Source organism: Pseudophryne corroboree, chromosome 8 (genome assembly GCF_028390025.1).
Source record: "Pseudophryne corroboree isolate aPseCor3 chromosome 8, aPseCor3.hap2, whole genome shotgun sequence".
NCBI lineage: Eukaryota > Metazoa > Chordata > Amphibia > Anura > Myobatrachidae > Pseudophryne > Pseudophryne corroboree.
In genome coordinates this window covers 194,131,036-194,158,784 of record NC_086451.1, presented here as the reverse complement: position 1 = coordinate 194,158,784, position 27,749 = coordinate 194,131,036, and the positions used below count along the sequence as shown (strand labels likewise).

The 27,749-nt window shown below is 47.4% G+C and overlaps 1 protein-coding gene across 4 annotated transcripts in view; it reads right to left on the bottom strand.

Annotated features, from left to right (window-relative positions):
- The window catches only part of NHSL2 (NHS like 2), a 738,014-nt gene that overhangs the window by 189,051 nt on the left and 521,214 nt on the right, over positions 1 to 27,749 (bottom strand). For all 4 annotated transcript variants that reach the window (XM_063937040.1, XM_063937037.1, XM_063937039.1 and 1 more), the window contains one exon: positions 6,287 to 8,575. In XM_063937040.1, the coding sequence (XP_063793110.1) occupies positions 6,287 to 8,575 (2,289 nt within the window). The remainder of the gene's footprint in view (positions 1 to 6,286; positions 8,576 to 27,749) is intronic.

The window sequence follows — 27,749 nt, the reverse complement described above, 5'->3', positions numbered from 1 at the left end:
TTACGTATAAGGATGCTACTACTACTGGGGGCATTACGTATAACGACGCTACTACTGGGGGGGCATTACATGTAAGGATGTTAATACTACTGGGGTGGCCATTACATGTAAGGACGCCACTACTACTGGGGGGGCCATTACATATAAGGACGCTACTACTACTGGGGGGGGGGGCATTACGTATAAGGACGTTACTACTACTGGGGAGCATTACGTATAAGGACAATACTACTACAGGGGGGCATTACATATAATGACACTTATACGGGGGGGGCATTACATGTAAAGACACTACTACTAGGGGGGGCTTTATGTATAAGGACGGTACTACTACTGGGGGCACATTACGTATAAGGAAGCTACTACTACTGGGGGGGCATTAAGTATAAGGATGGTACTACTACTGGAGGCGCATGATATATAAGGACGTTACTACTAGGGGGGAATTACGTATAAGGAAGCTTCTACTGGGGGTGCACTACATATAAGGACACTACTACTACTAGGGGGCATTACGTATAAGGATGCTACTACTACTGGGGGTGCACTACGTATAAGGACGCTACTACTACTGGGGGGCATTACGTATAAGGACACGTCTACTACTGGGGGTGCACTACGTATAAGGACACTACTACTACTGGGGGGCATTACGTATAAGGACACGTCTACTACCGGGGGTGCACTAAGTATAAGGACGCTACTACTACTGTGGGTGCATTATGTATAAGGATGTTACTACTACTGGGGGGCATTATGTATAAGGACGCTACTACTTCCGGGTGGGCATTATGTATAAGGATGCTACTACTACTGGGGTGCATTACATATAAGGACGCTACTACTATGGGTGGGGCATTATGTATAAAATTAATAAGATTGTGCTACATTGTGGCGTAATTTTAAATGGGGGTACTATCGTGTGTCAATGCCCCTTGTGAGACCACACCCCTTTTCCCGGCACACGCCAAAGGAATATGGGAGGGCGCAAATTTATAGTGTGCAGGGGGGCGCCGAACACCCTAGCACCGGCCCTGATCTAATATATGATTGGTCTGTTAACTTGAGTTGTTTCAACTGATCACTACCGATCCATAGCAGGTAAAAGAATGGTCTCATATTAAATAGGTTCTACAAGACAATGTTGTGTTATTGGTAATCTATTTAGGTAAAACTTACTAACAGTTTGTGTTTGCGATAGGAAAAGTTTCATTTTGTCAGTAATTGTATTATGTATACTAATGTTTCTATTTTCACAGAACATCAAGAAACAGTCCAAAAATTTATCAAAGAGCCCAAGACTTACTTCATTCTCCTTCCCAATTAATATACAGATTATTGGACAGGAGAAAGGGGGGTGGTAAACGGGTTAGTTCAGGATAAATATATGTGAAAATCCTGAATATCAGGACATTTTTGGAGAAATGTTTTATGAAAATGTGGAAAGCAAAGGCATCCTAGGATCTGGATGCCATCTAGTGGCTAAAATAATGTGAAGTTCAATCTGTAGCACTCGCAAATAGTCGCAAATGTGATTTGTAAAAATTTTAGAATGGAGTATACAAAATCATAAAGTATCATAGAGGGTGGGGAGGGACAACTAATGCTCTGGAAGAGTTTCTGTTTCTCGCATCTACAGGGAAACAAATCAACAGAAGGATATCAAAAGGCTACAAGTGGATCGGATGGAAGAGAAGACACCATGGGTAGGTAGAAAGAGACATCCAAACTGATACCTCTTTATTTCCTATGTAGATACAGATGAGAAAGACGAGCCCAGCTGTAGACAGACGATATATCCAAAGATGACTGCATGGACCCTTAGATGCTCGGACAGGACACAGACCAGAAGTACCGGACACAGATGACCTGAACCAGATGGTCCAAGGGATGATGACACCCTCAGAAGTCCTCACCACACTATGCGAAGAAGACTTCACAAAGAAACAACTAGGCCTTTAGTTTCCATTGTTGAGGGATAGTAGGAAAGGGCTTGTCCACATAGGCAGATTTTTTTGTCCTTGCATATTGTAAGTATGCATAATTAAAAAAATAAGTTTTTTTTCCATCTACCTATGGCGGTGCAGGGGAGAAATGCCTCTTATCAACCCCCACTTTGAACTGTGAAATTACTTTGTTGTAATCTTTTCCAAACTAAATCTTTTCTTTCTTTAGACACCTGTACTAACACAGAACACACACTTACACTACAATGTTTTTGACTGTATGTCAGTTTAATCTGTCGAATGCCAAATCACTGTCAACAGGGGGATATGTTACAGAGTAATTTCCTTATATCCATTTTAGAGACATATATTATGTGTTACTATTATACAGAGAATTAGACTAGTAAAGTTGGTATCTGTAACCGGAGCTAATTAACATCTCTACACTGTAGCGTTGGCTAGTTAGCATTTGAATAACCAAGCTCACATGGCCTGCTCACTGATACAGCTAGCCCACATGCTGTTAAGACACACACTTCCTGTGGATCAAACACCCCCATAGCTAGAACTCAGGTATAATATACCTCTTTGAAAGGAGGATACACTCTCTCTTCGGACCCTCACCCTGGCACACATAGAGCTACAGAGACTCTCTCAGAAGTAGGGTGGCCAATCCCGGGATCGGGGGGATCCCGGGATTTGGGCCCAAAAATGCCGGGATTTGAATCCCGGGATTGGAGCTTCCAATCCCGGGATTCAAGGGATTACAGTGCGCATGTGCAGGAGGGTGGGTATAAGTAATAACACTTACTATTAGGCGGGCGGCCGCGGCAGCCATGGACAAGCTGAAAGCGGCAGCACTTCAAATGTAGCGCTGGCCGCCAGCCAATCAGAGCTGGCTGCTCGGCAGCCAACCAGGGAAGCTGCCACAGCAGCGGCAGCCAATCAGGAGCTACTGCTGCAGCCACTTCCCTGATTGGCTGCCGGTCCGCCAGCTCTGGTTGGCTGGCGGCCGGCGCTTCATTTGAAATGCTGCCGCGTTCAGTAAGTCCATGGCTGCCGCGGCCGCCTGCCTAATAGTGTTATTACTTACACCCACCCTCCCTCCTGCGACACTACAAACCCTCCCGCGGTGCTACCTACACCCTCCCTCCCGCACCACTACCTACACCCACCCTCCCGCACCGCTACCTACCCCCTCCCTACATCCTGCACCGCTACCTACACCCTCCCTCCGGCACCGCTACCTACACCCTCCCTCCAGCGCTGCTCCCTACAACCTTCACTGGTCCCTACTGCAATCCCGGGATCCCGGGATTGACCGTTTTTCAATCCCGAATCCCGGGATTGAAAAAACGGCCTGGGATTGGCCTCCCTACTCAGAAGCATGGGTCTCCAAATGCCCAGGAAGCTTGGAGGGTTTTCCCCATGGATGGCTAAGTATCAAACTCTCTATATCTCATAGATAAATGGCATGGAATAGCTAAATATACTGTATGTTTGTGTTAGTTGTGAAACGTTTGGCATAGAATAGTTGATTTGGAAATACATATGGCTTAAAGATTAATGGTGCTTGTGCAATTATGTGATTTGTAATGGTAATTGGAACAAAATCTGTAGCATAGCATTCCTGGTATGGTGATTTATAACAGATTGTAGTGGTTTTATATAGTGTATCTTGCTGAAATATAGAAGTCGACACATACTTCCTTTTGTTACTGTGGTCATGTGCTTGTAGCAATGGCATGCTGTTATTTGTGGTTACTTGGTGATCTGGTCTTGTGATAGCTCATATAACATGGACAGCATGCAATGTTGGTCTTGGAAGGCTGGAATAAGTTAGCATAAAGGAGGATGTGTTTGTCTCAAAGGTACTGACCAGAATTGGTATATAATTACTGGCTACATTATATAGCATAGCCAGCACACAATATGCTCTGGTTATTGAGATACTGTGTTGGCTTGGAATTGTGAAATGTAATTAGATGGCTTAGAATTGTGAAATCAGCACATAAATATTAAAGTATTACGTTGTAGATTATACATTCTGGAATGTAGTGGAGTCTCTCGGAGATATGTAGTTTATAAAATGGTTTCTGCTATGTGACTTTATGGCCTAGCAAAGAATGCCATGTGTTTGAACCTGCAAACCTAAAATGGCTGCTGGCATTCCCTTTTGAACCATGTGTTACAGACTTTGGAATCATGGGAGTTTTTCCAAAATGGAGTCTAGCTTCTGTCCCATGCAGTCTGTGGACCATGCAGTCACATGCTGCCCCTCCCCCACATACACTCACACACACATACATACATAAACCAAAACCAATCCCCTTAGGTATCTCTTCAGATAGATATTTTTCCTATATCTATCAATAAATCTAGGGTTTCATTTTATGCAATCTGCGATTTATCCGAGTGCTTTGAGTGATATCTCCCCAGTAATAAATAAATATACACACATACATTCATACATCTCTCACACTTCTTTCATCCTGTTTCTTTCTTATATAGTTTGAATCTGTGAAACTATTATATGGTGACTTGCATTGTATTTCACCAATACTGTTTAATGATAAAAGTGAATTCTATGAGTAGCAATTGTTTGTTGAAATACATTCTTACGTTTTACATTCTATATGACTGACGTGCATTCTTCCATGAACAGAATATTCCTAATGATTTAAAGATATATATGTCTAGATATGTCTAGATGCAACCTCTGCGGGTTTGCTATTAAAAGGTACACAATTAGTGATAAATTATTATAAATCACTAAAGAGTTAAAATTATACATTTGCTTCAAAGATATGAAATATAGCAATATAATACAAACAATAACAGACAGGGAAAAGTAGGAGGGGATAGAAGAGAATAAATATACCCCTTATCAGTAGCCAAGCCTTTAGGTTTTCTGGCCACACACCTAAACATGGGCCCCTACCACTAATCACCATCGCAACTATTGGTCGCAGCATAGGCCATCTGTATAATCCTAAAGTTACTATATAATCCTAAGGTTAATGGCCACCTCATCACAACTGCTGGGGCCAGACACTGGCCTCAGAACTCCCACAAAACGGAGGCAACGTCTCCATTTTAGGAAAACATCCCTGTCGCTGCCCCCTCCCCGCCCCCAAATGATCATAGCATGTCAATCATGCTACAGCTTAGGGGACACTGTGAGCGATCTCATAGAAGGAAGTCTGCACATGCGCAGTATAGATCCTGCGCATGGCCGCATGCACATATCAACAACCATTGATTGTTTCAGAGTGACTAGGTGATTCATATGTTGTGTACATTAAAATAGCAACTCCAACTGCCTTCTCTTATTATGTAAGCTCGCAGGTAGGTCCCTCTGTTCTCATGTACAGCCCCTGCACTAGCCTTGGTTCCAGTGCTCATTGTGTCTTGTCTCTGTGTGCTCACCCTTCATTGAAAGGTGGATGCTATTGTGGCAGCAAACAATAGCAGCCAATGTTTCCAGTCTGCACATGTGTCCAAGCCTCATTGGGCATGCGTCCGGATAGTTAATGCAGAAAGAAGCAGATCGTATCTGAAAGCAGATCCATGCAATTTCCATGGGCATTTCAGGGGGGTGGGGGTGGGGTGGCTATGTTACTATCAGCAACTGCGCACTGGCACTGACAGCCATATAGTGCATCTTTGTACACAACAATGGTGCATCCAATGGTGGGTCTTGTACACAATGGTGCGACCGATGGTGTGTCTTTGTACACAACAATGGTGCAACCGATGGTGGGTGTTTGTATACACACCGTGGCAGTATAGTGCCGCAGTTGCACCATGCAAAGAGACACAGTCGCGGCTGCAATAGCGCACACCCGTGAACCAGGCCCTGAGTGCTGCACTCCCTTGCCACCACTGACTCACCTTAACAATAAAAGTGATACATCTCATCAAATCTGGGCCACCTGGCTCTACCTGTTAGCACCCTCCAGAATTTCCCCTGGGTCTTGCTACCTAAAATGTATTGCTTCTCTCTCTTGTCAATCTGCAGATCTACCTCTTTTCCTATACCTGACTTACTTAGTCCCTGGGCTGCTCCACAGAAGCATATGTTTGTAAAAATATACAAAATCTTATTACAAAATTATCTAGTCTTCCTCAAACTACACATTTTACAATTGGGAGGGGGGGGGGGGGGGCAGTCTCCTCTCAGCCCTCTATACCCACCAAGACCCGTGCCCGCTCTCCGCAGCTGTATACATTATCCCCAAACAACAGCAGTTATTAAGTTATTGCATGAAGTTGCTGGATAACAGTTTGGTTGAATATAGATCCCATACTTATAGCTTAATGTCCAAAATGTCACCTACCTTGAAAGTTATCAACAGATACAAGATCTGGTTTGGCAGCATGAATGAATTCTTCAGCACTATATTTCTGAAACTCAATAATATCGGGAAATGAGCTGGCCCCAGAACCCATAGTGACAATTGGGGATAACCGTTGTTCAGATGAAGATGACATCATTTGGCTTGGTGGTGGTGGACTGGCAACTGGCAGATGCAACACACTGGGCTTTTTTGGAATAGGTGGTGGGACCTTTACTCTCTTTTTATCTATATACATCAAGTTTTGAAGCATCATTTTTTCTGGAAATTGCTTTCCTCTGGAAGGCTCATCTTCATCAGCACTGCTCTGTGAGAAGCTTAGAACCTCTGATGACACTGTGTGAAAGTAACTCTCTGAAGGTGGAGATGAGTCTAATGACGGTGGCGTCTCCACACGAATTTCATTATCATAAGTTTTCTTGTGCCGGATAGTCCCAATAACCATGTAGGCATCCTGAGGAGATACTTGGTCTCGAAAATATTTTCCAGGTGAAGTTGGTGACACTACAGGGGACTCTGGCATGTTTGCAGAAGATCTGTAAGAAAGGCTGTTTGGTCTTCTAGACATTGGGGGTTTTTCTGCTACTGGTGGCTTTGTCTTTTTTTCTGGCAATGGGAAAGCTTCATCTGTCAATTCATCAATGTGATCTACAATATCCAAGTTGTCTTCTGTCTCTGACTTGCTAATAGATCTAAGACGAATTGACCTTAGGTCTGACTGAGTGACCATTGGCATTATGGGCTGCACTGGACTTGTTTTCTGACTCTGACTTTTAGTGCTGAAAGTTGACTCAAAATGGTTCCTACTAGTCCTCATCTTATTCTTTGAAGACTTTCTTATGCCAGTAAGATCCAGATGAGCTGGTGGGATTAGTGGTAAATCAAAAGACTGACAAATATTAGGACTTCTATCAATTGGTGAAACAGCTGGAAGAGACGATTTTCTTTCAGGCACCATAGGCCTTACCTTATTGCTCTGGTAAGGAGAGTGCCCTAAAATGAATGAGGATGGAATTGCAGTTGGAGTCTCAGACTGGCTGGAGTAGCCACTAGATGGGGACATCAAACATTGAGGTTTACCAGGTGATGACAGCTTTGAATCTGTCTCAATAGAAACTTGGGAGGGAGTTGTGGCCCTTGAATTGGACAGAGATGTTAATGACTCTGAGCTTCCCTGCACCTTTTTGCACTCTATCACAGTAGTACCTGTTGCTGTACTGGAGCCAGACAATGTCCTGTGCAAGTTGTTAGATTTGCAATCATTAAAATTCCAGTTCTGAGTAAAAAGCATGCTTTTTGATGTTGGCATAGTCGCGTTACCCTGCATTGATGTTTGAATATAACTATGTCCTTGACTATCAAATGCAATGCAGAGGCTTTTAGGCCTTTGATCCTTAGGCATGGTGGCTACCGGCTGCAGTTTCTGAGTAGATGTGTCTTTTATTAAGGAAACACTGCGTGCAGGAGGAGAAGGTTTTTTCTTTGGCTTTCTCAAGGAAATGCTTCGTGATCTCCTCCTCTCCTGATTTTCTTGATCAGCTCCAGCAGAAACATTTTCTGTGCTTGTGCTTTCCTCAGAACTCCCACTGGGATAGTTTAGGGCATAATCCCCACTTCCTCTTCTGTTCTCTGTGTAGGTGATGTCCACTGAGGACATGGAACCAGAATCCGTTGGCATTGAAAGTGATCTTTCTCGGAATGTGCACTCACTGGAAGGTGTTGGTAAGGTTGATGAGCTACTTGTGTGACTTGATCCAGGTTGACTAGGGCAGAAAACAGTTTTAGACTTCTCTCCCTTTGAATGTTCAACATGTGATGGTGGGAGTGTTGCACTAGAACAGGCGTTCCCTCCATTGCTCCTCGCCATATTGTCTTTTGCTATTTTCAAAGAGCCTCCACCTTTACAAACTCCAGGGAATGCCATGGTCAAGGTGGAACCTTTTGTATGTTCACTGGCATGGGCCTGCTGGTTTTTTACTGGGCTAGATGGGGTCATATAGTTGAAAGAACTTCCCTGCCAGGTGGTAGCAGCAGCGTCCTTGGCCCCATTACATGGAGGGCTAGAATACATTACACTTGTACTGTCCATACTGTTTGGTGATTGCAATATGTGACCAAGATCACTGAACGTCTTTCTTAGTGGCAGTTGCTGAGGATGAGGTGTAGCTGCTCTGCCTCCTGGGTGCCTCCCATGTGATGATTCTGACTTAGCAGGGGGAGAATCTGGTGGAACAGGAGGTGGTTCACTGCTTGTCATGCCATTGACATTACCTATACAAAAAAAATATATATATTATTATTATTATTATTATTATTATTATTATACTGAAATATGGTAAAATAAGTACATAACAACCTTTTTTTCTCTTACTTTGCTGTATTGTCCATAGAGACATCACAAACATGACACATAGCGCTTGTTTGTGTTCACCACACAGGCCAAAATGTGCAACATTATTATACTAAAATATGGTACAATTAGTACATAACAACCTTTTTTTCCGCTTACTTTGCTGTATTGTCCATATAGACTGATCACAAACATGACACATAGCGCTTGTTTATGTTCACCACAAAATGGCCAAAATGTACATCATCCTCTTTCTGGCTTTGCAGATTGATTAGTCACTACTTTCCACTAAACCAGCCACATTGAGGATTAAGAGGTGTTGGGTAGTATGGCATTAATTTACAATGTATGACAGGTAATTAATAATTTAGGATATTGTATTTACATTTGCTTATGGTGGCAGTAAATATGACCCTACCAGAACAAAGGAATTGTATATGTGACATAACTAGTGCAGAAAAGATTAAGGGAGAGGTGAGGTACATGAAGTGATTCTAGGCCTGATTCTGAAATGGATGCAAATGCCACCGCAGCTGCGAATCCGTGCTGTGGAAAAATATGCAAATGTTGCAGCTGCCTGGATTTGAATTAAGACACCTACTGGAGGTATCATGCAGCATGGCCGTCGGAAGTAAGATGCTGGAGCCTGCCCTGCCCCCCTGAGTGATGATGTTGCGTGCTTGACGTCATTACGGAGCATATAATTGGTGGGGCCAGCAGCACCAGCAAGTGCAGCACTGACCATGGCATCCTAAGAACAACTCCTCAGTGACACAGACTGCAGTAGCGATCCTGGTTGCAGGGTGCCATTCCAGGCATACTGCTAGCCAGAAGGGCAGCGACGGTGCCACCCAAAGAGCCCTTGCGCTCTGTGTGGTGTTACTGGTTGCACATTGCTAATTACAGACCTAGATGGAGCCATTAAAACTGTGGGCCTAATTCAGAAGGGTTTGTGCTTCGTGGTAGTTGACGGGGGAGTGGCAACTCAAATGCAGGTATGTCACAACTGTTTTGGAGGTGTGTCACAGCTTGTGACTGCGATCCTGTTCACAGGGGATAATTCATAGTTGATCGCAGCAGCAAATTTGTTAGCAGTTGGGCAAAACCATGTGCACTGCGGGGGGGGGGGGAGACATGTGCAGAGAGAGTTAGATTTGGGTGGGGTGTGTTCAAACTGAAATCTAAATTGCAGTGTAAAAATAAAGCAGCCAGTATTTACCCTGCACAAAAACAAAATAACCCATCCAAATCTAACTCTCTCTGCAAATGTTATATCTGCCACACCTGCAGTGCACATGGTTTTTCCCACTGGCGTGCGCAGCACATTTTATTAGGGGGTGCACCGTCGGAGCTGTGTGTCTAGCACTGCCTTTTGGGCGTGTCTAGCACTATATATTGATGGTCAACGCATATAAAATATCCACCTTTGTACCAATTCTAATAAAGCAGATACATTGCCAGATGTTGTGGTGTGCACCAAACAAACACCCCTGATGGCACTCACTGCAGTTACACTGCTCCTACTCAGCCTGGTCTGGCTCCCCCTGTCTTTCCCCTGCAAGCTGCAGCATACTTACAAGTCAGTCACTCACTGACACTTGACAGTCGCAGACTAGTACTGTTACTGCTGGAAAAACGAATGACATGTCAATGCTGCTGCCGACCGCCTGCCAGTATTGAATTTGTCTTCCTAAGAGGAACGCTGGCTGCATGCTTCTCTCCTCATCAGTGGTTGGCGTTGGCATAGCATAGAAGGAGAGAGGTGTGTATGTGGCGGGTGTGACGGGTGGGCATGCAAGCAGCATGACGTAATCACATCACGCTGTTTTTGTACATGGAGGTGGAGCCGGGAGTTTGAAAGCTGGTGTCAGTGGCACTCTTGGTTAACCCAGGCGTCTGGTCAGTAATGCAGTCCTGACAGGGTGCAGCACAGAGGGGACAGTAATCAGCCTGCTCGGCGATCATTGCATCAGGCATGTGAGATCGGGGTGCCAGACATTAGGGGGTGCCTGTGCGCACCAGGCACCCCCCCTGCGAACACCTATGGTTTTGCCCAACTAATAACAAATTTGCTGCTGCGATCAACTCTGAATTACCCCCCGTGAATTGGATCGCAGTCACAAGCTGTGACACACCACTAAAACAGTTGTGACATGCCTGCTTTTGAGTTGCCACTCCCCCGTCACCTACTACGAACCACAAACCCTTCCTTTCAATCACATGTGACTAAATCCTCACTGCAACATGTCACAAGACCATCACTTCACATGCACAGTTCAACTTAAATGTATGCACAGTAGCAAAACTGCTCCACTGTGTACAACATCAACAATGGGGTAAATTTACTAAGGCGGGAGATTTTTAGAACTGGTGATGTTGCCCATAGCAACCAATCAGATTATATCTATTATCTGCTAGAAGCAGCTAGATAAATGGTAAGTAGAATCTGATTGGTTGGCATGGGCAACATCGCCAGTTCTAAAAATCTCCCACCTTAGTAAATTTACCCCATTGTGTTCAACTCTGAATCTGTCCAGTACAAATTGTGCTTTCTTCCTAAGCGACTACTTAAAATAAAGTTTAAGTAGTTAAATATTTTATCTTAGTTGAAGACTATGGGGAGATGTACTAAGGCTTGGAGAGTAATAAAGTTCCAGCCAGTAAACTCCTAACTACCATGTTACAGGCTGCATTTGAAAAAGGCTTAGTACATCTGCCCCTATAACCCTGCTGAGGTCCCATATCTAGAACCATATCTAGTACTTAATTATATATTTTGGGCCTAGCTCAAGGTTGAATGCAAATGTATTAGCAAAAGCAAATTTGCAAACATAGATGCCCACAGTGCAAACTAACAAAAAAAATAAAAATATCCAAATACTCAATGTAGGGGTCACCCTGGAAGCTAAGCAAACTAGCATTAGAAGCAATTATACTCCAGTTTCTTTGCAGATTAGTGTTCATTTGCACTAAAGGCCCATACACACTGGGCGATTTTGAGCTGAAACCAGCTCACTTTTGGTGTTTTGAGCTGCTTTCAGCTCAAAACCACCCAGTGTGTATGCCCCGGCGATGAGCGAAGAGCACTGATGCGCACTCCCGCTTCATCCGTTCATCTGCTGGTATTACCAGTAGATGAACGGCGGGGTGAACGGCTTTCCATAGCGTCCTGCTATGGAAAACCGTTCACCCCCGCTGACATCGCTGGGCAGGGGGGCAAAGCGATCAGTGTGTATGCATACCTCCCAACTGTCCCTATTTTCACAGGGCAGTCCTGTTTTTCTGGGTCTGTCCTGCTGTCCCACCCACGGCATACTTGCCTACTTTTGAAAAAGCATTTCAGGGAGATTGTGAAAGTAACACCTATCAGTGCGGACGTGTACTGCTACATCTGAGAGGCGCGTCATGAAAATGACTTACATCCAAATGTAAATGATCCCCAAAGTTAGTAAGATCTACTTGTTGAAGAAAAGGCACTGATATTTTGCGGGATTTGTTTGTGTATTGTGTTTTACAAGTGGTTCCATATACTATAAGTGGCCGTGAGAAACCTTATTTAGATAAGGAGAGTGCCTGGCTGGGCACGATATCTATATAAGAGTCTTGCAATTTTGTGATTGGTTGAAGAGGTCAATTGTTGCTAGGCAGATCAGAGTTTTGAGTGAGTGGTAATTGGTTAGGGCCAGCCTATCGGTGAGTGTAGGGGAGGTGTTTAGTGCATTAAAGGTAGAAACTTCCAGAGTTGCTCCCTCTTGTCGGCTGGAAGGATAAGTGCAGGCTGTGTTATTGTTGTCTCTCTCACTCCTCCCCTTGAGATTTCTTTCTCTGATTTGTTCTCTATTCCCTCCTTTTCAGTATTCTTTATTCCCTATTTCTTTATCTATCCCTTTCCTATCTACTTTCCTTTTGTCGTTTTATAGTTTTGTACAGTTTAAAATTATTTGTTGCCCCCCCTGCTGCCTTCTCTTGCCCCCCCCCCCCCTTCCATTTCAAAGTGCCCAGCTAGTGTGTCCCCTGCAGCATGCCCAGGCCCAAGCGCTCTGCTCCCCGTCCCGAGCGGCTGGCGGACTCGGCTCCCCCGCCAGGGGCTGTGCGCCTCCGCCGCCCTGCTGCCCTCCCTGCCAGGCCCGCTCTCTCCGGAGCAGGAGACGCGACGGCGCATGATCCGTCAGCGCCTCCCGTCTCCATGCAGACTGCAGCGCCCTGCGGCTCCGTGCGTCCCGCGGTCAGCGGGTCTGGCGCGGCGCCCGCTGGCGCTGGGGGGTTGATGCGTCGCGGCGGGGATTCGGCACCCCTGGCCGCGAGTATACCTGTGCCTGCAGCACCGGCTGGCCGCGTCTCTCCCGCGAACAACGGGTATGGGACGGCGGTCACCGGTGCTGCTGCGGGCTGCATGTGCGGCGGGGATTTGGCACCCCCGGCCGCGCTGGTTTCAATTATAAGGGTGGGTGCGGGCGCGGCTACCCCGGGGCATAGCGGGCCCCCCGCGGGTCCCGCGCCCGGTGCTTTTGTGGCCCCTGATGCACCCCTGGCTTCTGGTGGGCATCACAGGGCCCCGGTGGCCGGGGGTGTCAGCGGGCATTTGAATAATCTAGCTGGGGGGAGTACTGTGCTCCAAGGGCAGGCTCCCCCCACTGCGGCCATTTTAGTGCCTGGCTGCAGCTCCCATGAACCTCAGCAGGCTGCTAGTGCTATGCTGAGTGGGGAGGGGCAGCCATCTGCTGGACACTTGGATGTACTGCGGGCCTTTTCTGTACAAGGCTCCGCAGCAGCCTCGGTGTCTTTTCCAGGCCAACCTGCGTCCTTTACAGCTTTCAGGTCCGTGGCAGGGTATAGTTTTACTACAGGCACCCTTGGCTTGCCGGCATTCTCCTCCCCCAACGGTATGGGCCTACCTTATTTGCAATTTCCGTTTGCCCCAGCAGTTTCTCAAAGTTTTCCCCCACTAGTTTCCACCCCACAGGTGGTCCAGTCAGTCTGGTCCTCTGGGATGGGGCAAGCTTTCGGCCACCCCCCTAATGTTTCTTCTTTCGGGGGAGGGTTCCAGTCCACTTCCCTTCCGGCGCCACCCTTCCATCAGTTTCCGTACTATCAACCGCCTTATCCCCCGGCGCAGCAGGGGCCCTACGGGTATCCTTGTCAGGGCGGTTTTGGGTCACTAAATGGTCGCTTTCCCAGCGTTAGCCAGGCAGGTACCATGCCTCCGTACCTTCCCCCATCCCATGCGACGCCAGTTCAGGCGGTACCGTCCATGTCGGGTACACCGTTACCTTTAGGGGCCCCAGGCGGGGAAGCGCAGCGCCCCCTCCCTGGTCCATTGGTTGGTTTGGCTGACGTTCCTGGCAACTTAATACCTCTTGTTTCTGTTCCCGGGGTTAGCGCAGACAGCCCTTCGGCCCCTCAGGCTGCTCCGATGCAGGACGGATCCGGGAGGCGCGGGGACGCGGACCCATCTCCGGCAGGTGCCAGTACTTCGTTTCCTGGTCTCTCGCAGGCAGCTGAGATGGCCGACAACCCTGCCCCTTCAGGTTCTGGTGAGCATGATGTTACGGCTGATTCATCTGTTGTGTCATCATCTGAATCCTCTGGTAGCAGCGAGGGGTCTGATTCGCTCAAACGCCCCACGCAAGCTTGCAAAATTAGTGGCGCGCGAGGTCGCCAAGGTGGTGGGCAAGGATAAGGTGCCGAAAAAGGCGGCGGCTCGTCGGAGATGGTGCGCTGCGCCAACACTGCTGTTACTCGGGGCTTACGGAAGAGGATGAAGGAGAAAATAGTTAAAGGGAAATTTGTCGTACCATTTGGGTTAATCCCTCACGGACGACATGAGGAAGGACTTCGAAAAGGCTAAGAAGGCGGGGGGTGTCGGGGAAAATGCTTTCCGGAGTTTTCATCACTGGTTGAGAGGTTTCTTAGTCTTTTCTGCTGTTTACCTGAAAACTCGCCCCGACGAACATCTGAATGTGGTGAAATACAGGTTTTTGATTAACGAGATGTTCTTAAAGTACAAAGGTTCTGTCTGGAGTGATTATGATGAAAAATTACGTAAAAATCAGGATGGCAATCCGACGTTACCTTTGGGTTTTAAGGATGTCGAGGTTTGGATGTAGGTTTCCAACCAAGGAGGTAGTACGGTTGAGGGGCAGACCAAAAGGAAGTTTTCGGGGGGTAAGACGGCAGCGAAGGGCAAGTGTTTCGCGTTTAACGACTCTAAATGCACTAGGGGTGCGGCCTGTCGTTTTCGTCACTCCTGCCGCATCTATGGAGCCAATCACCCTGCCAAGGATTGTAAGTCCGGAGGCGGGGTTAAGCAGGCCGACCAGGATGCTGCCGGCGGCAGTGCGAAGTAAGGCACCCTCACCCATAGTTGTACCGGAGTTGGCTAAATGGTTGCACCGTTACCCCAAGACGGCGGATGCTGAGTTTTTGTTAGCCGGGTTTAGTTGCGGTTTTCGTTTGCCCATTTCGGAATCAGTTTCTGTTGTGTCTCGCAGGAATTTGAAGTCGGCAAGGGAGTTTCACCATGTGGTCAGGCAGAAGGTGGAGGCGGAGGTGAAGTTAGGTCGCATGTGCGGCCCTTTCACATGTGAGCCTTTGCCCGGGTTATGCATATCCCCCTTGGGGGTAGTTCCCGAAAAGGCACCGGGCAAATTCCGCTTGATCCAGCATATGTCCTACCCACATGGGAGCTCCATTAACGACGCCATTCCTGAGGAGTTTTGCACAGTCAGGTATCAGTTGTTTGATGAGGCACTTGAGTTGATTCAGGGTTTTGGGCCCGCAGCACTGTTGGCCAAGTTAGATGTTGAGTCCGCTTTTCTTCCCCTTCACCCCGACTCTTTCAGGTTCATGGGTTTTTCGGTTAGGCGGTTTGGACAAATGTTTGCCGATGGGTTGCTCTGTCTCTTGCGCCTATTTCGAGAAATTTAGCTCGTTCCTGCATTGGTGCATTTCTGCGGGAACTGGGCACGTTGGGATCACCCACTATCTCGATAACTTTCTTTTTGTAGGCCCAAGAGACAGCAGCATTTGCCAGGAGCTCCTTTTTTCGGCGGTCGCCTTGTTCAGGGTTCTGGGAGTGCCTGTTGCCCACGATAAGACGGAGGGACCCACGTGTTGCCTTTCTTATCTAGGCATCGAGGTTGACACTAGCGCGGGTTGTTGTCGCATTCCTGCGGACAAGGTCAGGAAACTTTTGGAACAGATCGAGGACTGCTTGAGTAAGTGGAGAGTCAGACTTCGTCAGGAGCAGTCTCTTTTAGGCTCCTTTCATTTGGCTTGCAGGGTCATTTCTATGGGGAGGGTTTTTTGCCGTAAGCTCAAGAGGGCCGCGGCTGGAGTGACTGGGCCGCATCACACCATTCGTCTGTCTCGTGAGATTAAGGACGACCTTAGAACTTGGTCGACCTTTTTGGTTACCATTAATTCAGAATTGTTGTGGCCCCTCCGGCCCGTCGCTAATTCTTCCCTGGAGCTGTTCACAGATGCTGCAGGTTCTACGGGTTTTGGTGCTTTTTTCCAAGGCGAGTGGTGTGTTTCGGCTTGGCCCCGGTCTTGGGTATTTCGTGGTTTTACCGCTAATGTACTTTTATTGGAGCTGTTTCCAATAATTGTGGTGGTGGAGTTGTGGGCCTCCAAGTTGGCGAACCGGACGATCGTCTTTTGGTGCGACAATTTGGGGGGGGTGCAGGCAGTAAACAATCAACATGCATCGTCGCCACAGGCTTTGCGGCTGTTGAGATTTTTGGTGTTACAATGTCTACGTTTTAACATCAATTTCACGGCGAAGCACGTGCCTGGGGTTGAGAACGGCATCGCTGATGCGCTGTCGCGTTTCGACTTTGCCAGGTTTCGCAGGTTGGCCCCTGGGGCGGAGGCCCTAGGCTTGACATGTCCAACTTCTGTTTGGCAGATTATAGAACTGGCGTAGTCGGCTTGGCGCTGAATTCCTTGGCTCCTTCGACCCGTCGGGCATATGCTGCGGCTTGGCGTGAGTGGCAGGCGCACCAGCTTAGGTGTGGGGCCGGGGGTAAGACGGAGGAGGATGTTTTGTTGGCCTTTGTTTGGGAGTGTTACCAGAGTGGTAGGTCCAAGGCATCCATGTCCGCGGCTTTGGCGGGGATTTCGTTCCATGCTCGGTTGCAGCAGGGGACGAACCCCACCAGGTCGTTTACTTTATCCAAGGCGCTCAGGGGTTGGGCAAGGTTAAGGCCAGATATGCGCAGGCCTATTGACACGCAGTTGTTGCGCAAGCTCATGGCGATTCTGCCGGTGGTGACTGATTCTGCGTTTGAGGCGTCCCTTTTCCGTGCAGCCTTTTCCTTTGCATTTTTTGGGGCCTTTCGGGTTGGCGAGCTGGTGGCCGCTAATAAATGGTCCACTGATACAGGCATGCTTTTCAGGGACCTGGTGCTCAAGGAAGGTGTCGTCATGTGTAGGTTACCCCGCTCCAAGACCGACCAGCTGGGTCGGGGACGCTGGGTGACTTTGAAGGCTCAGGACGATGACGAATTATGCCCTGTACTACTTGCAAAAATGTATTTACCTTTACGGCCTAAATGTGGTGCTCAAGTACTACTGCACGGGGATGCATTGCCTCTCACTCGGTTTCAGTTTGCCGCTGTGTTGAAGCGCTGTTTGGTCGCCCTGGGGATTAATAGCGCTGAATATGGGACGCATTCCTTCCGCATCGGTGCGGCAACTTGCGCTGCGGCACGCGGACTTCCACCGTCAGCCAGTCAGGAAATGGGACGTTAGAAGTCAGCGGCGTTTAAGTCTTATATTAGATTGGATAAGGTTTAATGTTGCGCTACTTGCGCTAACCCAAAAACGTTGTTTACCTGCCAATTTTGGAATGGCTAGCGTTCCACAATTGAAGGTGTGAAAAAATGTTTTCAATTTTTCCTCCGAAGGGGCCTAATTACAATTGGCTGACACTCCAGGTCCACGGGAGGTTTTTACGTTTTCTCCTTCACTTGGGTTTTATGTTACTAACTGTTTGGTTCGGTCTAACGGTTCTAATTACCCGTTTTATGTGCACGGCCTGACAGCTAGGTTACTTTTTCTTTTACAGTGTCCACTGATTCCACCGAACAGATTTGGGTAGTTGGCCATTCTTATGTGTTTTGGGGCGAGCGTCATACCCTTGCTGATAGGTCGTCTGAGTTGTTAGGTGGTCGCAGAGTGCGATGGTTAGGTGTGAGAGGTCTCAGATGGTCTGGACTCTTGGAGCTGTTGTTTCAGCAAGAGCAGCGTTGGGGGCGTCCCCAATGGTTGCTGCTGCACCTGGGCGGTAACGATGTAGGTCACCTAAAAGGTATAGATCTTATCCTTCGGATTCAGGCGGATTTGGGGGAGCTTAGCTTGCTTTGGCCTGGTGTACGCTTGGTTTGGTCTGACATTATTCCTAGGTTTGTCTGGAGTGTATACCGGAATGTCACAGCGCGTGACAGGGCTAGGAAGAAGATTAACTTTGCTGTGTCAAAGTTTGTGTTGGCTGCTGGTGGTTTGGCTGTTAGACATCCGCTATTGGTGCTCCAGAGCCCCTTTTTATTTTAGGAAGGATGGTGTGCATCTCTCCCATCTTGGGATTGGAGTTTTTCTGAGGGCGCTGTTTTCTTGTCTGGATTAGTTTGTTATCTTTGTAGGTAGGGATAGGATTTGTTTGATAGGTATTTTGTTCTTTTAGTTGGATTTCATTTAGTATTGGGTTGGCGGGCTGCGTTTCTCTGAAACTGGCAGTGGCGGGAAGGCGCTACTGGCCAGCGGTCACTTATAGCATAAGTGGTGTTGTGGGGCACTTACCCCTTTTGAAGGACGGCGAGTGTGTCCTGCCCTTGTGGGGGGGCAAGGGGCGCTTCCTTGGGGAGCGTCCTCACTCTGCTATAAGAAGAGGTGGTGAGACCTTCGCAACACAGGTTATGCTGATATATATAGATGGGGCGTTTCAGTCGCACCCATGACAGTTGGGGCGTTTAGTCGCCGCCATTTTTTAAGATCGTGACTAGAGCTGGTTAGTGGTAGCGTCTTCCTGGCCACCCACTACGAGTGAGGTCATTCCAATTACTAAATTCAATGACCATTTAATCCAACGCAGTTGTGTCCGTGTCTTTATTTTTAGTTGATAAGCTAGCTTAAAGTGTATAGTTAATGTCAAGCACAATAAATGAATAGACGCCTTAGATAAGGAGAGTGCCTGGCTGGGCACGATATCTATATAAGAGTCTTGCAATTTTGTGATTGGTTGAAGAGGTCAATTGTTGCTAGGCAGATCAGAGTTTTGAGTGAGTGGTAATTGGTTAGGGCCAGCCTATCGGTGAGTGTAGGGGAGGTGTTTAGTGCATTAAGGGTAGAAACTTTCAGAGTTGCTTCCTCTTGTCGGCTGGAAGCCCACCCACCCACCCTATTGGCTCTCTAATTTGTCCCTCTTCAATTTAGCTTACTATTATCTTTCTTTCAGACTTAGTGGGCGGGAAGGCGCTACTGGCCAGCGGTCACTTGTAGCATAAGTGGTGTTGTGGGGCACTTACCCCTTTTGAAGGACGGCGAGTGTGTCCTGCCCTTGTGGGGGGGCGAGGGGTGCTTCCTTGGGGAGCGTCCTCACTCTGCTATAGGAAGGGGTGGTGAGACCCTCGCAACACAGGTTATGCTGATATATATAGATGGGGCATTTCAGTCGCACCCATGACAGTTGGGGCGTTTAGTCGCCGCCATTTTTTAAGATCGTGACTAGAGCTGGTTAGTGGTAGCGTCTTCCTGGCCACCCACTACGAGTGAGGTCATTCCAATTAATAAATTCAATGACCATTTAATCCAACGCAGTTGTGTCCGTGTCTTATTTTTAGTTGATAAGCTAGCTTAAAGTGTATAGTTAATGTCAAGCACAATAAATGAATAGACGCCTTATAATGCATGTAACCATAGTAATCATTGTGCCTTATAACCAATGCAGGGAAATGGCACTGATGAGCCCATTTTAATGTCTGTATCTCTGATTTCTTTATTTCTCCAAGAATGTAACAGCTACATAATGGGGATAAGGTGCAATCAGGGAGATTGCTGGACTATTCAGGGAGTCAGGGAGATTGCTGCTATTTCAGGGAGTCTTCTGCAGAATGAGGGAGGGTAGGCAAGTATGACCCACGGGCCGCAGTGTCCCTTGGTGGAAGGGGGGGGGGGGCAGTTGGAAGGCTCCTGCACTCGCTGCTCTGCTTAGACAGCGTCTATTCAGTGGAGATAGGAGGAGAGGAGGGCATGCCAGCAGCTCACAGAGCGCTGGGCATGCCCCCTCAGTGATTAAAATGGGGCATGGCTTGCGATCGTGGGCCCTCCCACAAAGCCACGCCCCCTTTTCCATAGGTCACGCCTCATTTTTGTCCCTCCTGCCACTGAACATAAAGTTGGGAGGTATGTGTATGCACCTTAAGAGAACCTCTGACTTACTGTTTCCAGTAAATTAAACTACAAACACAGAGTAAAGTGCATATGTTACTAATGTCCAAAACTGTAACGCATGAACAGTTTGAATGATGCATTTACCAACATAAGCTAAACACAGGAATAAACCTGAAATTCGGAATGTATAAGGGTCAAAAACCTACAGCTAAAATAGTGAGGCAGCACAAAAGCTGTGTGTGAATTTACTAAACAACATCAGCTGTGTGCGAATATTCGCAAATTGTGCGGCCATTGCATCAATCATTGATGTTACTGCTGCCATTATAGTGACTTGCACAGTGTGCGTAACTCTATACCTGCCCAGAATCTGTATTGACAGATATGCATATGCACCGCCCAGGATCCAGGACCATACTCCCACTACATGCCTCTGTTACAAGCCCAGATTTGTAACCTTGTGGAGACTGCCCACAGACACTCCTCCCCCCACCCCTTTTTACATTGTTTAGTGGAGGGGTTGTTTTTCTGTGCAAGTTTGCAGAATCATTTAGCGGAGGCAAATTTTCTATTCCAAACGCAAATATAGCGGCAGGCATGCACTGTGCGAATTTTGCGCATGCGCAGTGTATTGAGTATCGGCAAATGCGTTTGCATTTGCGTTCAACCTTGAATTAGGCCCTTTATCTTTTGTTCTCATCTGTTATTTACAGATGAGATTTACAATATTTCTATTTGATTCTTGTAGACGAGGTGCGGGCAAAATTTAGCCCATGGCCGCATGCGGCCCGCAGAGCAATGTGGTCCAGCATATCAGATGCCGCACCTGTGCTGGTACTGCTGCTGGCAGGGGCTAAAGGAACTACAGCTCCTGCTCAGAGCAGTGACATTGAGAATAGCTAAGTGCTATTGATTGAGAGAGGCCCTCAACAGATTTCTAACACGTATTTAGTGCCCCCCCTTGATAAATAATTGCCCACCCCTGTTGTAGACTCTTTAATATATTAAGGTATACTTACCTACTCTCCCGAAAGCTGCGGGAGGCTCACGTTTTTTGGGGTAGCCCCCCGCACCCCCTGGAAGAGTGGGCAGGTCTCCTGCATCCTGCTCGCACCCTAGTGATGCGAGCAGGATGGAGAGATAACCTCCCACATTCGCGGGTCCGTTGGGTGGAGAAGGGGTTAAAATTATGCAAATCGCTGCATTTTAGCCCCGCCCCCTTCCCGCGGACCCACGAATTGCGTCATTTTCCAGTGCGGGGGCGGGGCTTGGTGATGTCACAGTCTGGCCCCGCCCCCCAAAGACACCTGCAGCGTCTCCTCTCCGGGCTTCTCCCGGAGAGGAGAAATACAATGTCGGTAAGTATCTATTAAGGTAATATAGTACGGTATTTAATATAATATACAGTATTTCCCATAAGATTAACAAATCATTGGGGACTGATATGCATTTAATAAATGTGGATACTTATTTTTCCATAAAATAAAGATCAGATATTTCCCAAAGTCAGGTTGTACTATTAATTTATTCAAGCACCAAAGCTGTGTTTCAGACTTTCAGGCAGTGGCGAATTTTCCACTAGGGGCGGCAATTGCTGGGAGGCGGCACACCAGGCTGATAAGTGTCAGGTGATTCTTTTTTTTCATCATTGCAACTTATTTTTATTATATTTTATTTAGCAAATGATGCGGGTGGGACAATAGGCAGCAAATTGTGGTCCAGGAGTTGGTAGTAGGGTGAGGTTGGGGCTGCTTTGGTGGTCTCAAGGCAACCGGCCTGGCACCCGAAGTTATTGGGGCAATAACATGATTGGGTGGGGGAGGGGGGTGGCTAATAATGTGCCTAGGGGATGCCTGGCCCCTAACTCCGCCTCTGGTTTCAGGAAGGCAATGTTAAGGCAAAATTCTTATCTTACGGGCTATAAATGGATCCAAGAGGCACTAATGGAGAGAAATACATTACTACTGGTTAAACACATATGTGCATGCAAATTGAGCCAACATCATTTATGAGCTTAATGTAATGGAAACATATTAGATGACTGGAAGATAGCGAAAAACTCAAATATTAAGTGTAGGTGCTCCAGGTAAAACTGATGCAGTGTATATTGGGGGTCATTCCGAGTTGTTCGCTCGCAAGCTGGTTTTAGCAGCTTTGCACACGCTAAGCCGCCGCCTACTGGGAGTGAATCTTAGCTTCTTAAAATTGCGAACGAAAGATTCGCAATATTGCGATAAGACATCTCTGTGCAGTTTCTGAGTAACTCGAGACTTACTCTGCCAGTGCGATCAGTTCAGTGCTTGTCGTTCCTGGTTTGACGTCACAAACACACCCAGCGTTCACCCAGACACTCCTCCGTTTCTCCAGCCACTCCCGCGTTTTTCCCAGAAACGGTAGCGTTTTTTCACACACACCCATAAAACGGCCAGTTTCCGCCCAGAAACACCCACTTCCTGTCAATCACATTACGATCACCAGAACGAAGAAAAAAACGTGAGTAAAATTCCTAACTGCATAGCAAATTTACCTGGCGCAGTCGCAGTGCGGACATTGCGCATGCGCACTAAGCGGAAAATCGCTGCGATGCGAAGAAATTTACCGAGCGAACAACTCGGAATGACCCCCATTGTTTCATCCCTCCTTTTTTGGGGGCTTTCAAGAAAATGAAATCATATTTTTGCACAAATCAGGTGAAATACTGGGTACACACAGTGGCGTCATGAGGGGGAATCGTGGGATGCGGCCCACACCCAGGTTCACCCTTCAATGTGGTGACATCAAAAAGAGCTGCACCCCCGCACCCCCATCCCATCCAATTCCGCAGCGGCACCCACACTCACTCCCGGCACCAACCCCCCGCACCACCGCCGACTTCACAAGGCCTGACTCAAAGTAAATCAGACAACCGCTTGGCCTGCTTGTGAACATTGCCACGGCGCCGCCGGGTCCATACTGCCGAAATCTCTAGTCTATAGATGCCAGGTGCTGTACGTCACTCCCCGTGACATCATCGCGCACGCTGGCATCGCAGGCCATTCTGGGAGGGACTAAGGGAGGAGACTTGAGTCGAGTGCTGTGCATTGTAGTGTGCAGCGCTACCAGAGAGGAAGGACCTGGCTGTACTGCAGTGAAGTGACTGTGCAGACCTCATTGTCTGCTACTTCCATGACTGGCTGTGAGCCGTTTCAGCTGCCAGAGGGTGTGTTTTTGATCTGATGTTACTATTACAGTATAATCCAGTGTTATTTTTGTTTAAAACATTTTTTTTACTAAGTTAATAAAATAAGTATATATATATACAGTGTTTGAAGTGGGCCACTTTGAGCACTGACTGAGACCCCCACCGCCGCAGTATTTCAAATTCAGTGCTATTGAACCGGTGGCCAATCAGGAGCAGCCGCTCTTGATTGGCTGCCGGTCCGGGGCAGTTTGATATAGTGGCAGTCATAGGTGGACCAGAGCCGCGCCAAAGGCCACCACCGCTGTCTCCTTCACACCCACACCCACAGCCTCCTTGTCCGCACTGCCGCCTCCGACAGCACAGCCTCCTCCACACCACCGCCCACAGCCTCCGCACCGACAACAGCCTCCTCATCCGCCGCTGCCGCCGACCACAGCCAACTCTGCATCGCTGCTGACCACAACCTCCTCATCCTCCATACCACCAATCACAGCCTCCTCCACACCGCTGCTGCTGATTAGGTATTTTACTCTGCTGCCTTTCTCTCTCCCTTCTGTATGTCGTTGCTGTCCCTCTCTCTGTCACTATCCCTGTCCCTATGTCCCTGCTGTCAATCTCCCTGTCCCTATGTCCCTGCTGTCACTCTCCCTGTCCCTATGTCCCTCTCACACTCCATGTCCCTATGTCCCTGCTGTCACTCTCCCTGTCCCTGCTGCCACTCTCCCTGTCCCTGTGACCCTCTGTCACTCTCCCTGTCCCTGAATTGTGGCTCATACTATGTGGCATAATATAAATTTTGGCTCATTCCATGTGGCATAATGTGAATTTGGCTCATTCCACGTGAATTTTGATTCCTACTGTGTGGAAAAATTTTAATTTTGTCTCATACTGTGTGGCATAATGTGAATTTTGTCTCATTCCATGTGAATTTTGGCTCATTCCATGTGGCATAATGTGAATTTTGGCTAATTCTGTGTGAATTTTGGCTCATTCCATGTGGCATAATGTGAATTTTTGCTCATTCCGCGTGAATTTTGGCTCATTCCATGTGGCATAATGTGAATTATGGCTCATTCTGTGTGAATTTTGGCTCATTCCATGTGGCATAATATGAATTTTTGCTCATTTCGTGTGAATTTTAGTTCATTTCATGTGGTATAATGTGAATTTGGGCTCATTCCGCATGGCATAATGTGTAAGGAGCACCAGTACTAGATAGTATAAGGGGTCCTACTATTGTGGTGCATAATGTGTATAAGGGGTATATGGTGTGGTACACTACACTTAAGGGTACGCCCCCTTTTGAGTTGCCATGTCCCCTTTTCCAGAGCGAAGGCATACGTTTAATAACAGCCTTCACTTTTCCATACACCCACGTCAAAATTTCTACTTCAGCCACTGTGTGTATGTGTATATATATATATATATATATATATATATTAAGCCATTATTCAAGTACCTGCGATCATTGACCGCGGGTATTTACGTAGTTGGGGGCTAGTAAATAAACCCCAATAAGCCGTCAGCTTATTGGGGATTTCTTTCACCTGCCTCAAGCAGGCGAAGCAAAATCCCTGAAAACAGCCCAGTTTTTGCTCAAAAACAGGGCTGTTGAAACCACACAGGTACTTTTTATACTTCAGGTGATCTAACTGGATAGCACAAAAAAAGATATCAAAGAATCATCAGAGTTTTTCGCTCCCGATGTTTCTCCGTGTGTAATTGCATACTGGCATAGGTGCCATATTAAGCTTCAGTTGCAGTTTTGCCAAAATAACAAAACTGCAACTGCTATCTCTTGCATTCTTGGGGACACCAAGCACAGAGCAAAGCCTCCCAGCATGCTAATGGTGGCCAGTGATGTAATCGCAATACAATTGTGATCGCATCGCTGATTTAGGGTAACACGTCGCCATGTTTCCAATCGCAGCATCCGCATTTGACGTCACACGGCCACCCCGAACCCATCTGTACTCCTCTGCCTGTCAAATCAGGCAGAGACGTTCGCATAAGTTGGATGCGATTGCATCTTACTTTGTTAGCACGCGCGGTATGGTCCATAGGTGGGGGGGTGACACCATATGTTACCACACCGGGTGACACCAATGCTAGTGACACCTCTGGGTGCACACATTCAGGAAAAAGTGCAGTGATCTGAGAGGGTATTGCCATCAGGAGGAGACTTCTGCTTCCTTTCTACTTAGACAGATCCATGGCATCACAAAAAAATAGGATTTTAATACCTACCGGTAAATCCTTTTCTCTTAGTCCGTAGAGGATGCTGACCTTCAAGAACCATGGGGTATAGATGGGATCCGCAGGAGACATGGGCACACTATAAGACTTTGAATGGGTGTGAACTGGCTCCTCCCCCTATGCCCCTCCACCAGACTCCAGTTATAGGAACTGTGCCCAGGGAGACGGACATTTCTAGGAAAATGATTTATTTAATTATTTTAAACTAAAGTGAGATACATACCAGCTCACACCTCCAACACACCGTACAACATGGCATTCAACAAACAATGCATGCAACGGCATGACCAACAACAGTCACAGATTGACTGAACTCAACGCAACTTGAGCGTAACTATAACCAAACTGCAGATACAGCACGCACTGGGACAGGCGCCCAGCATCCTCTACGGACTAAGAGAAAAGGATTTACCGGTAGGTATTAAAATCCTATTTTCTCATACGTCCTAGAGGATGCTGGGGATGCTTCAAGAACCATGGGGTTTATACCAAAGCTCTACAATGGGTGGGAGAGTGCGGATGACTCTGCAGCACCGATTGACCAAACAAGAGGTCCTCCTCATGCAGGGTATAAACTTGTAAAACTTCGCAAAGGTGTTTGATCCCGACCAAGTAGCAGCTCGGCAAAGTTGTAATACCGAGACTCCACGGGCACAGGGCTCAATGGGCTCTTGCCCAAGGGCCTCAGGAGTATAAGGGCCCTAGGCTGATAGCTGAGGGTCCCCTCTTTCCAGGGGTATCTGATTTTTGAAAATTGGCCCTGGGGAACCGGAGATATCTGACTTGAAAGCAGTGGTCCCCAACCAAGCCTGTTAATTGTTCTTCCTAGCCTGATATCTCGGGATTTGTCTGACTTAGAGTATTTCTCAGGGTATAAGCCAAAAGCTGTGACTCTCCCCTTTTAGTGGACACTGGCAGTTTGTCTCTACTTTGCCCAGAACCAGAGATATCAGCCTTCAAGCAGCTGGTGCCTGCTCCAGCTCCACACGCCTAATATGTAGTTTTAGATTTTCATTGGTGAATTGCTTTGGCTCCTGAACTCTGATCCCCAAGTCCCCAGAACCATCTGAAAGGTGGGACTCTCTAGTTTTTTTTAACCCATTCAAAGCTAAGAAATATATTTTCAGGAACCTGAGATATCTGCAGTCAAGCAAGCTGCCCTCCCACCGGAAAATTATAAATATTAAGCCCACTCCACTATCCACCCCTCCCCAACGTATTAAACACGCCCTACCACCCTGGAATCATGTACCAGGGCTTCTTCATTCAGCCCAATGCCCCCTTCTACAGTTTATCTCCATCTGTGCAGTAAAAGAATAATTAGCAGAAATTACTGTTCCAGGTTCTACACGCTGAGCGGAAGATAGAACACCCTTTACCGCCCGCGGGACATCAAAACTACGCTGATAGCACCCCCCACCCCTACCGCTGGAGGATGGGTAGGGGGCCCAGTGCATTGTTGTGCCCAGGGGCCTACACTGCTGTTAAGACAGCCCTGCATGGGCAGCCACCCAGGATGAGCCCACCTTTCCGGTAGAATGGGCTTTCACCGATGTCGGTAACGGCAAATCTGCCGTAGAATGAGCCTGCTGAATCGTAGTACAAATCCAGCGCGCAATAGTCTGCTTAGAAGCAGGAGCCCCAATCTTCTTGGGAGCCCACAAGACAAACAGATCCTCTGTTTTCCTAATCTGAGCCGCTCTAGCAACATAGATTTTCAAAGCTCTGACCACATCAAGAGACTTCGACTCCGCCAAGGTGTCAGTAGCCACTGGCATCGCAATAGGCTGGTTTACGTGAAACGATGAAACCACTTTTGGCAGAAATTGCTGACGAGTTCACAACTCCGTTCTATCTGCATGGAAGATTAAATAGGGGCTTTTGTGGGACAAAGCCACCAACAGCATGACCACTTTCCAAGTAAGGAATTTTAACTCAACCTTGCGCAAAGGTTCAAACCAATGTGATTGCAATAATTGCAACACCACAATAAGATCCCACGGTACCACAGGAGGCACAAATGGTGGTTGGATGTGCAGCACGCCTTTTACGAAGGCCTGAACTTCTGGAAGAGAAGCAAATTCTTTCAAAAAGAAGATCGACAAGGCCAAAATCTGTACTTTAATAGAGCCTAACTTTAGGCCCGCATCCACACCTGCTTGTAGGAAATGGAGCAAACGCCCCAGGTGAAATTCTTCCGTAGGAGCCTTCTTGGATTCACACCAAGACACATATTTCCTCCAAATACGGTGGTAATGCTTTGCCAT